The sequence below is a fragment of the Nerophis ophidion genome, linkage group LG17 (assembly GCF_033978795.1).
Source record: "Nerophis ophidion isolate RoL-2023_Sa linkage group LG17, RoL_Noph_v1.0, whole genome shotgun sequence".
In the NCBI taxonomy this organism is placed as follows: Eukaryota; Metazoa; Chordata; class Actinopteri; order Syngnathiformes; family Syngnathidae; genus Nerophis; species Nerophis ophidion.
This window is the reverse complement of record NC_084627.1, coordinates 39,897,627-39,909,680: the sequence shown is the minus strand read 5'-3', so window position 1 is coordinate 39,909,680 and position 12,054 is coordinate 39,897,627. Positions and strand designations below refer to the sequence as shown.

The 12,054-nt window shown below is 45.0% G+C and overlaps 1 protein-coding gene across 1 annotated transcript in view; it reads right to left on the bottom strand.

The window, feature by feature from the left end:
• Positions 1–5,839: 5,839 nt before the first annotated feature.
• Positions 5,840–12,054, bottom strand: part of tmc2a (transmembrane channel-like 2a) — a 42,265-nt gene continuing 36,050 nt past the window's right edge. Inside the window, exons 15-19 of the mRNA XM_061877180.1 lie at positions 11,194–11,433; positions 11,004–11,129; positions 10,828–10,906; positions 9,238–9,358; positions 5,840–9,109 (exon numbers count right to left, since the gene is read on the bottom strand). Coding sequence (XP_061733164.1) covers positions 8,916–9,109; positions 9,238–9,358; positions 10,828–10,906; positions 11,004–11,129; positions 11,194–11,433 — 760 coding nt within the window. The 3' untranslated portion in view covers positions 5,840–8,915. The remainder of the gene's footprint in view (positions 9,110–9,237; positions 9,359–10,827; positions 10,907–11,003; positions 11,130–11,193; positions 11,434–12,054) is intronic.

Genomic DNA, 12,054 nt, shown 5'->3' with positions numbered 1-12,054 from the left:
AATGTGACCAAATCTGCTGGGTCAAAAGTATACATACAGCAATGTTAATATTTGGTTACATGTCCCTTGGCAAGTTTCGCTGCAATAAGGCGGTTTTGGTAGCCATCCAAAAGCTTCTGGCTGAATTTTTGACCACTACCCTTGACAAAATTGGTGCAATTCAGCTAAATTTGTTGGTTTTCTGACATGGACTTGTTTATTCAGCATTGGCCACACTTTTAAGTCAGGACTTTGGGAAGGCCATTCTAAAACCTTCATTCTAGCACGATTTAGCCATTCCTTTACCACTTTTGTCGTGAGTTTGGGGTCATTGTCTTGTTGGAACACCCAACTGACTCAACCTCCGGGCTGATGATTTTAGGTTGTCCTAAAGAATTTGGAGGTAATCCTCATTTTTCCTTGTCCCATTTACTCTGTGTAAAGCAGAGGATAGCTGAATGGTTAAACAGCTAGCTTTCAATCAAAGGGGACTGGGTTCAAATCCCAGTCAGATCGATTGGTAACTAGGAAAGCTTTAGCTGGTGGAGTTAATCTTTTATATCATAGTTTGCTGAGACAGGTTCTCAATTAAATATGTCATTGGGGCCCGAAATCTCCCTAAAAGAAGACCAAGGATGGCTGGGTGGTCAAAACAACTATCTCCCAATTAAAAAGGACCTCGTTCAAATCCCAGTTATGTCGATCGGTAACTAGAAACGATCCAGTGGGAGGAGTTGAAGTTTTATATCATTGTTTACTGAGACAGGTTCTCAATTAAATATGTCATTGGGACCCAAAATCTCCCCTTAACAGGGCCTAGGTTAGCTGAGTGGTTAAAGCAGTTATCTCCCAATCAAGGCGAATTGGGTTCAAATCCCATTCAAGTCGATCGGTAAAAAGAAAATATTCAGTGGGAGGACTTAAAGGTTTATATCATTATTTACTGAGATAGGTTCTTAAATATAATTGTAATGGAGGAAAGAAATCTCATCTGAAGAAGACCAAGGATAGCTAAACGGTTAAAAAGCTAGCTCCTAATCAAAGGGGACTGGGTTCAATTCCCAGTCGAATCGGTCAGTAACTAGGAAAGCTTCAGCTTGTGGAGTTATATCATAGGTTACTCAGACAGGTTCTCAATTAAATAGGTCATTGGGGCCCGAAATCTCCCTATAAGAAGACCAAGGATGGCTGAGTGTTCAAAACAGCTATCTCCCAATCAAGGAGGACTGGGTTCAAATCCCAGTCAGTTTGATTAGTAATTAGGAAAGACCCAGTAGAAGGAGTTAAAAATGTATATCATAGTTTAATAAGACAGGTTCTCAATTAAATATCCATCCATCCATTTTCTACCGCTTATTCCCTTTGGGGTTGCGGGGGGCGCTGGTGCCTCTCTCAGCTACAATCGGGCGGAAGGCGGCGTACACCTTGGACAAGTCGCCACCTCATCGCAGTCAATCAAATATGTCATTGTAAATAAATGATAAATGGGTTGTACTTGTACAGCGCTTTTCTACCTTCAAGGTACTCAAAGCGCTTTGACACTACTTCCACATTTGACATTGTGTAGCATCTGACTGCTAAAGATGAAAATAAACATTGTTTGATGAATTTGTAGAATGAAAACCTTTATCAGAGACATGTAAGAGACACAAATAAGACAGTGTTGACAAAACGTTGTACTTGCTGACCAAGGATTAACAAACATGATGTCACTGTACCAGTATGACCATATTCCTTTGTAGTCGTTTATGCCTATAATTGCACTCAAAATTAATAACTGGAAATTACATTTATTCACAACCCTTACAAATGTGGATTTGTTTGTAATAAACCAACCAAGCAGGCAAAAACTACCCAATGTTGACTAATCCTTTTTAACCTATATTCAATTGAATAGACTGCAAAGAAAAGATACTTAAGCAAAAATAGGAAATAATTCCACCTGAGAAGCTTAAAAAATTGGTCTCCTCAGTTCCCAAACGTTTACGGAGTGTTGTTAAAAGGAAATGCCATGTAACACAGTGGTAAAAATGCCCGTGTGCCAACTTTTTTGCAATGTGTTGCTGCCATTAAATTCTAAATAAATGATTTGCAAAAAAAGACATACGTTTCTCAGTTGGAACAGTAAATATCTTGTCTTTGCAGCCTATTGAATTCAATATAAGTTGAAAATGATTAGCAAATCATTGTGTTTTGTTTTTATTCACAAATTACACATTGTGCCAACTTCACTGGTTTTGGGTTTTGTATACAGTGCCTTACTTTTAACTGTTGTGATTTGTTGCAATGTGCCTCCAACTATGAAGAAGTCCCTTCGCGTGTGTGCAAAGATTATCCCTGTTTCAACCATAGACCTTTACAAAAAGATGGATTTTCCACAGAAAAAAAAATACTTTTATTGGCAGGCTCAGCAAATACAATTTATGACAATGGAGGAGACAATGAAACAGTTAATAATAACTGTACGTCAGAAATGTCTGATTGATATGTTGAGTTGTGTAGCTAGCTTAGCCTTCCACTGTAAGACAATAGCATCCCAACCTCCGGCAAAATAATGAATGATTTTCCTCAAAACTACTTTTACTTGGATCATTGTCTACTATGCTTGGCAGTGGACCAGTTAGTAATATAATCCCTTACTACGCTTGCGATGTAGCTTGTTGCATGGTTTACTGTATAGCCTGATTACAAGTGTTCAAAACAGCAGCAGTGAACGTATTAACATGATATAGAATAGAAAATCATTTTATTCTCAATACACACACGTATGTGTCCAGGATTCAGCATTGGAGAAAGACTAGGTAGATTTTGACTTCAGCCAATTTCGGACCGGGCTTCCTTATTTCTTTCTGTCGCATTGTCCCCTCACTCCTTGAGCCAACAACAAACCATATGGAGCCGCTGGTTTGATTGATTGATTGAGACTTTTATTCATAGATTGCACAGTACAGTACATATTCCTTACAATTGACCACTAAATGGTAACACCCGAATACGTCTTTTAACTTGTTTAAGTCGAAGTCCACGTTAATCAATTCATGGTCCCGCTATATCATCCGAGATGTTGTGTTGTGGTGAAAGTCAAGTAAAAATTAGACGGTGGGAATCACCGGTGTCCAAATTCCATACAATCTTAGCAAAACAAAAAGAACTACCAAACATAGCTGTGGGGCGGGGACGAAAGTTTAGTCAGCCGTGGTAAAGAGGGGTTCATTTGCATCAACCTAATAAGCCTCTCAAAACGAACAGTTTTTAGAAGAAACCTGAAAGTATCCTACAGAAAATGTCTTACAGCAAAATCAATGCAAAATTCAAAACAAAGAACCATCATTACATGTTACGTAGACCAAAATGTTTTAAAAACAGAAAAACTAATCTCTTGACCAACCTTTTAAAGGAACTGCCTTTAAGAGGTTTAAATTCAATTTGTTGGTAAAGAGCAATCTGTATATGCAGAAGACAACCGTGACGCTTGGACCAATACTGTTCAGTCCTTACATCATAGGTGTCAAACTCTGGCCCGCGGGCCAAATCTGGCCCGCCGTGTAATTTAATTTGGCCCTTGAGGCAATATCAATCTCCTCTCTGAGCTGCAACCTTATCGTGGTAGAGGAGTTTGCGTGTCCCAATGATCCTAGGAGCTATGTTGTCCGGGGGCATAAAGCCCCCTGGTAGGGTCTCCCAAGGCAAACAGGTTCTAGGTGAGGGATCAGACAAAGAGCAGCTCGAAGACCTTTATGAAGATGAAAAACCATGGACCCAGATTTCCCTCGCCCGGACGCGGGTCACCGGGGCCCCCCTCTGGAGCCAGGCCCGGAGGTGGGGCACGATGGCGAGCGCCTGGTGGCCGGGCCTGTTCCCATGGGGCTCGGCCGGGCACAGCCCGAAGAGGCAACGTGGGTCACCCCTCCAATGGGCTCACCACCCATAGCAGGGGCCATAGAGGTCGGGTGCATTGTGAGCTGGGCGACAGCCGAAGGCAGGGCACTTGGCGGTCCGATCCTCGGCTACAGAAGCTAGCTCTTGGGACGTGGAACGTCACGTCACTGGGGGGGAAAGAGCCTGAGCTAGTGCGCGAAGTCGAGAAATTCCGGCTGGATATAGTCGGACTCACTTCGACGCACAGCAAGGGCTCTGGAACCACTTCTCTCGAGAGGGATTGGACCCTCTTCCACTCTGGCGTTGCCGGCAGTGAGAGGCGACGGGCTGGGGTGGCAATTCTTGTTTCCCCCCGGCTCAAAGCCTGTACGTTGGAGTTCAACCCGGTGGACGAAAGGGTAGCCTCCCCCCGCCTTCGGGTGGGGGGACGGGTCCTGACTGTTGTTTGTGCTTATGCACCAAACAGCTGTTCAGAGTACCCACCCTTTTTGGGAACACTCGAGGGAGTACTGGAAAGTGCTCCCCCGGGTGATTCCCTTGTCCTACTGGGAGACTTCAACGCTCACGTTGGCAACGACAGTGAAACCTGGAGAGGCGTGATTGGGAAGAATGGCCGCCCGGATCTGAACCCGAGTGGTGTTTTGTTATTGGACTTTTGTGCTCGTCACAGTTTGTCCATAACAAACACCATGTTCAAACATAAGGGTGTCCATATGTGCACTTGGCACCAGGACACCCTAGGCCGCGGTTCCATGTTCGACTTTGTAGTTGTGTCATCGGATTTGCGGCCTCATGTTTTGGACACTCGGGTGAAGAGAGGGGCGGAGCTTTCTACCGATCACCACCTGGTGGTGAGTTGGCTGCGATGGTGGGGGAGGATGCCGGACAGACCTGGGAGGCCCAAACGCATTGTGAGGGTCTGCTGGGAACGTCTGGCAGAGTCTCCTGTCAGACAAAGTTTCAATTCCCACCTCCGGAAGAACTTTGAACATGTCACGAGGGAGGTGCTGGACATTGAGTCCGAGTGGACCATGTTCCGCACCTCTATTGTCGAGGCGGCAGATCGGAGCTGTGGCCGCAAGGTAGTTGGTGCCTGTCGGGGCGGCAATACTAAAACCCCTTGGTGGACACCAGCGGTGAGGGATGCCGTCAAGCTGAAGAAGGAGTCCTATCGGGTCCTTTTGGCTCATAGGACTCCGGAGGCAGTGGACAGGTACCGACAGGCCAAGCGGTGTGCAGCTTCAGCGGTCGCGGAGGCAAAAACTCGGACATGGGAAGAGTTCGGGGAAGCCATGGAAAACGACTTCCGGACGGCTTCGAAGCGATTCTGGACCACCGTCCGCCGCCTCAGGAAGGGGAAGCAGTGCACTATCAACACCGTGTATGGTGCGGATGGTGTTCTGCTGACCTCGACTGCGGATGTTGTGGATAGGTGGAAGGAATACTTCGAAGACCTCCTCAACCCCACCAACACGTCTTCCTATGAGGAAGCAGTGCCTGGGGAATCTGTGGTGGACTCTCCTATTTGTGGGGCTGAGGTCGCTGAGGTAGTTAAAAAGCTCCTTGGTGGCAAGGCCCCAGGGGTGGACGAGATCCGCCCGGAGTTCCTTAAGCCTCTGGATGCTGTGGGGCTGTTTTGGTTGACAAGACTTTGCAGCATCGCGTGGACATCGGGGGCGGTACCTCTGGATTGGCAGACCGGGGTGGTGGTTCCTCTCTTTAAGAAGGGGGACCGGCGAGTGTGTTCCAACTATCGTGGGATCACACTCCTCAGCCTTCCCGGTAAGGTTTATTCAGGTGTACTGGAGAGGAGGCTACGTCGGATAGTCGAACCTCGGATTCAGGAGGAACAGTGTGGTTTTCGTCCTGGTCGTGGAACTGTGGAGCAGCTCTATACTCTCGGCAGGGTTCTTGAGGGTGCATGGGAGTTTGCCCAACCAGTCTACATGTGCTTTGTGGACTTGGAGAAGGCATTCGACCGTGTCCCTCGGGAAGTCCTGTGGGGAGTGCTCAGAGAGTATGGGGTATCGGACTGTCTTATTGTGGCGGTCCGTTCCCTGTACGATCAGTGCCAGAGCTTGGTTCGCATTGCCGGCAGTAAGTCGAACACATTTCCAGTGAGGGTTGGACTCCTCCAAGGCTGTCCTTTGTCACCGATTCTGTTCATAACTTTTATGGACAGAATTTCTAGGCGCAGTCAAGGCGTTGAGGGGTTCCGGTTTGGTAACCGCAGGATTAGGTCTCTGCTTTTTGCAGATGATGTGGTCCTGATGGCTTCATCTGACCGGGATCTTCAGCTCTCGCTGGATCGGTTCGCAGCCGAGTGTGAAGCGACCGGAATGAGAATCAGCACCTCCAAGTCCGAGTCCATGGTTCTCGCCCGGAAAAGGGTAGAGTGCCATCTCCGGGTTGGGGAGGAGACCCTGCCCCAAGTGGAGGAGTTCAAGTACCTAGGAGTCTTGTTCACGAGTGAGGGAAGAGTGGATCGTGAGATCGACAGGCGGATCGGTGCGGCGTCTTCAGTAATGCGGACGTTGTACCGATCCGTTGTGGTGAAGAAGGAGCTGAGCCGGAAGGCAAAGCTCTCAATTTACCGGTCGATCTACGTTCCCATCCTCACCTATGGTCATGAACTTTGGGTCATGACCGAAAGGATAAGATCACGGGTACAAGCGGCCGAAATGAGTTTCCTCCGCCGTGTGGCGGGGCTCTCCCTTAGAGATAGGGTGAGAAGCTCTGCCATCCGGGAGGGACTCAAAGTAAAGCCGCTGCTCCTCCACATCGAGAGGAGCCAGATGAGGTGGTTCGGGCATCTGGTCAGGATGCCACCTGAACGCCTCCCGAGGGAGGTGTTTAGGGCACGTCCAACCGGTAGGAGGCCACGGGGAAGACCCAGGACACGTTGGGAAGACTATGTCTCCCGGCTAGCCTGGGAACGCCTCGGGATCCCCCGGGAAGAGCTAGACGAAGTGGCTGGGGAGAGGGAAGTCTGGGTTTCCCTGCTTAGGCTGTTGCCCCCGCGACCCGACCTCGGATAAGCGGAAGATGATGGATGGATGGATGGGCAATATCAATTTAGCATTAGAGCTGGCCCGCCGGTGTTATACAGCGCTGGTGCCGCTGTAACACCGCATTCACCGCTAATACTCATACTTGCCAACCCTCCTAATTTTCCCGGTAGACTCCCGGAGTCCAGTGTCCCTCCCGAAAATATCCCGGGGCAACCATTCTCCTGAATTTCTACCGATTTCCACCTGGACAACTATATTGGGGCCGTGCATTTAAGGCACTGCCTTTAGCGTTCTCTACAACCTGTCGTCACGTCCGCTTTTCCTCCATACTAACAGTGTGTCACATAATATTTGTGGCTTTTACACACACACACACACACGCACAAGTGAATGCCATGCATACTTGGTCAACAGCCCTACAGGTCACACTGAGGGTGGCTGTATAAACAACTTTAGCACTGTTACAAATATGCGCCACACTGTGAACCCACACCAAACAAGAATGACAAACACATTTCGGGTGAACATCCGCACCGTAACACAACAGAACAAATACCCAGAATCCCTTGCAGCACTAACTCTTCCGGGAAACTTCCAGCAAACTGACCAATAATTAACGTTTTATTCCTGCATTTTCTCTTGCTACTTCAAGGCTTGAATGTGTGGTTCATTCATTATAGTTATTTTATTTTCAAATTTATTATTAGCCTGTGGAAAAAATTTGATATTTACCTCATAAGATTGCAAATAGAAAAAAAAGGCGTAAAATGTTTATTTCAATTTTATTTGATATGCCATTGATATTTTTTTAATTATTATTATTATTATTTGAAACTGGATTTTGTATGTCACTAAAGTTATATAAGCCTTGCTTGTTTAATATTTAATGCAAAACTTGTTTGGGTCCCTATTAAAAGGTTCATTTGTTCAACCTTGGCCCGCAGCTTTGTTCCGTTTAAAATTTTTGCCCACTCTGTATTTGAGTTTGACACCCCTGCCTTACATGTTATTTTTAGGCCATTGGCCACCAAAGATTTGGATCCCAAGGCCCCTCCCTGATCCCGGCCATGAACAAAAAGGCAGGATCTACTCCCAAATTGTATTTCTACAATGTGCCGCGAGTCATTGTAAAAATCGAGCACCTTGGTCACGTTTTGGAAACTCTTGTCTGTGCAGGTCTTCATAGTATATAGTTTCAACGATTCACAGAGCCATGCACAGCTTGAGGATTTTTTCCAAAAGTGCCTGTTACACAAAGAAGGTTTGCAGGACAAGAAGGTGTAGTGTTAGCCAGAACTTTGACACAGAAGTATTATCCAAGTTTCCCTGACTGAAATTAAAAACTGAAACCAACAAAATGCAACTAAATGCGTTATTGGAGTGCAGAGTTTATTACTTTGCATTCAAATGTCTAAACATGTGCTGAGTACAGAGGTTAAGTGTATGTTACCAGGTCTGTTGGTCACTTTCTGGGAAGGCGATGATTATGCATTTATTTTTCTTAATATTTTTGGGATATACCAATAAAGTTCCAAAGATCTACTGGTTGATCGTGATGAACGGATTGGAGACACTTGCTTCTTTCATTAAGTATTCTTGTTCATTTCTACACAACTTCATCAATGAAACACAATGGAATTATCATAAATCCAAACTGTAGGTGCGTAATCAATATATCAAGTACTGGATGATTGTTAACTTGTTAACTTACTTAAACAGAAAATATACTCCTTTGCTACGAGCACTGCACACATTCTGTATTTAAATGTAATTCATAATTAGGGCTGAACATTTTCAAGACAGAAACAGATGTAACTATTCATGGATTTCAGTCATATATTATTTACAGTTACACTGTAACGATTAAAAATATTTTTCTCCAGATTTTTTGAACTTGAAACAATCCTATCTAATATGGTTATTAGAAATGGTCATCCAGATTTATTTTTAAAATCCTTGTCTAAATTTTTAATTTGGATGAGAACAACAATAAATGTAGTTGTAACAACAAATATGGTTGTTGAGCCTATGGTGATAGTTACTGTGTCATATTCTAGGAGGGGCTCCTCTCCCGCGGCCTCGACCAGGACCGGATATTGGTTGCCGTCCTCGTGGGGCTCGGGTTACTGGCTCATGGGGAGCAGGTTTAGATGACGCAAGGGTCACATCTTTCTGCAGGTGAACGCCTTTTCCAGCTGTACCTGGTTTTGTTTTGGTCGGCTTTGCATTGGAAGGCTTTTCTGTTTAACGGAGCAAAGAAGGCGGTACTTTAATTAAAAAAATAAAAATAATAATACCTAACGTAAATGACACATTCGCATTTATTTTTAATAATCACTGATGATCGTTAAATCCAGTGTTTACTGACCAGGCTCTGGTGGTGGAGGAGGAGGTGCCAGAGAACTGTTTGGTAGCAGATCCTCCAAATCTTTCATGACCTGGTTGGTGCTGTCTGTGTTGTTCCTTCGGTTCTTCTCTTCATCGCGAGCCTGGTCAGAATGGTGATCGCCAGAAAAGAGGGGTGAATGATTTAAGAAATCATATGAAGAGAGAGGACGTGTAACTTTGCTGTGGTTGAAGGAGGTAATTGGACTCTTCTTGGTTGTGGAAGATGTTCCGTCAAAAAAAAAAAAATAGTTATTTTAAGTGTTAACCAAAATCCCTCTCTAAGACAAGAATATGTAATTTTATGTATTCCAAATTCATAAACGCTAGCAAGAAGCAGCCAACAATGCAGTTTTTATTTTCACAATAGAGCACCTTTGAAATGTCCAAAAACCTCAAACATTTACATTCCATCCATCCATCCATTTTCTACCGCTTATTCCCTTTTGGGGTCGCGGGGGGCGCTGGCGCCTATCTCAGCTACACCCTGGACAAGTCGCCACCTCATCGCAGGGCCAACACAGATAGACAGACAACATTCACACTCACATTCACACACTAGGGCCAATTTAGTGTTGCCAATCAACCTATCCCCAGGTGCATGTTTTTGGAAGTGGGAGGAAGCCGGAGTACCCGGAGGGAACCCACGCATTCACGGGGAGAACATGCAAACTCCACACAGAAAGATCCCGAGCCTGGATTTGAACCCAGGACTGCAGGAACTTCGTATTGTGAGGCAGACGCACTAACCCCTCTGCCACCGTGAAGCCCCATTCTGTAAGTATATATGCAATGTAGTAACAGGCACATTCCTAATATTAACAGTATTCATTTGAAGCAAGTCATTATTTGACTTAGTAAGTCATTATTTTGACTTAGTAAATTTCTAAGTCAAAATATTGATTTACTAAGTCATATTAATGATATACTTAGTACCACAGGTAACTAGTGAAGTGTGAAGTAAATTATATTTATATAGCGCTTTTCTCTAGTGACTCAAAGCGCTTTTACATATTGAAACCAAATATCTACGTTACATTTAAACCAATGTTGGTGGCACTGGGAGCAGGTGGGTAAAGTGTCTTGCCCAAGGACACAACGGCAATGACTAGGATGGTGGAAGCGGGGATCGAACCTGAAACCCTCAAGTTGCTGGCACGGCCACTCTACCAACTGAGCGAAAAAATATCAAAATCGTACATCACCATTCAGCAAATGGATATTATTTTGAAAAGCAAAATATTTTTATATATCATAATATTATTTGGTAATTCTTTAATAAATATGTGTTCAATGTAATCAGAGTCTGTGGTTTATTGACGACCCCCCGGCTGTGGTGGCAGCGATGAAGTAGAGACGTGATGGCGACAGGCCGAGTTACACTGAAGATAGAAACAGGAGGTGAAATGTGGTGTTCTTGTCCATGGCTGCTTTGTCAGAGAAACTAGGAATGATTTTCCCCAAAAACAACATACCGATACACACCAGACGCACCACTAACACCGTCCGACAAAAGCTGATCCTCCCTTGGGACAAAATACAAACAATATTCATTATTGAAATCTCCATTTACCATCTGCATCTTCTTCTTCAGATCCAAGTTGGAGTTTTTGTAGGCTTCTGAAACCGAGTTCAAATAGTAGATGGCCAGTCTGAAAAGGAAAGTGTTTTCGGCAAAGATCAAGCCTTATTGTACAAAAATAAATTCAATGTGCGTTTCTAATGCGTTGTTTCTATGTCTGTACTCACACCATGAGCAAAACAGCCGGTATGATGAGACCTGGGTTGGCGACATAACTGAACAATGTCCCAATGAAGGCTGGCAGGTCCAGTGTGATGGTTTCAATGATGACATCAAACATCTTCGCTTTACCACTACAAACAGCAACAGGAATATATCTGAATATCAACATTTGCTTAATCAGACGAGTGTCGTTACCTGAAGGGTCCACAATCAAACGAGGGCGACAGGGTCATGATGGTGTAGACAACAGGCAACAAACTGAGGAAGAGGATGAGGAGGAGCAGACCCATGTAGAAGTTGTTGGACTTGGAGGCCTTAAAGACCCTCTCATGGGGGACGTTGGTGGCCATCACAGCCCAACACTGATAGTACATGGAGGTGAGCAGGCGCAGCACGTTGATCCCGACCAGACCGGGAGCATAAAACGCTCCCATCCTAAAGGATTTCATCGTTCACTTACTTTGATATCTTCTCTGTGACAAATCATCAATAAAGCAAGGAAAGGTACTACAGTGGAAGCCGTTTATGTTGACGCCATAGGACAGGGGTCGGTAACCCGCGGCTCCGGAGTCGCATGCGGCTCTTTGATCACTCTGTTGTGGCTCAGCTGCAAACTTGCAGACCTTCCCGAATTTACCAGGAGATTTCTGATCTCAGTGCCTTTCCCTAAAATTGTCTGAGGTTTGCATATTGCGACTTTTAATCTGACAGCAACATTGAGGGCGGTCGGAGATGGTAAAACCATAACATCTTCTAATACATGTAGCTGTGCCCACTGTTACACAACACTGTGAGCGTGCGGGCTGGGCAGGTATTGTGTGAAACCGTTATTACAATCCTCAAGCGATTGCAAGGCATACTTGTTCAAAAGCCATGCAGGTTACACTGAGGGTTGTGATATAAACAACTTTAACACTCTTACTAATATGCGCCACACTGTGAACCCACACCAAACAAGAATGACAAACACATTTCGGGAAAACATCCGCACTGTACCACAACATAAACACAACATAACAAATACCCAGAATCTCATGCAACCCTGACTCTTCCAGG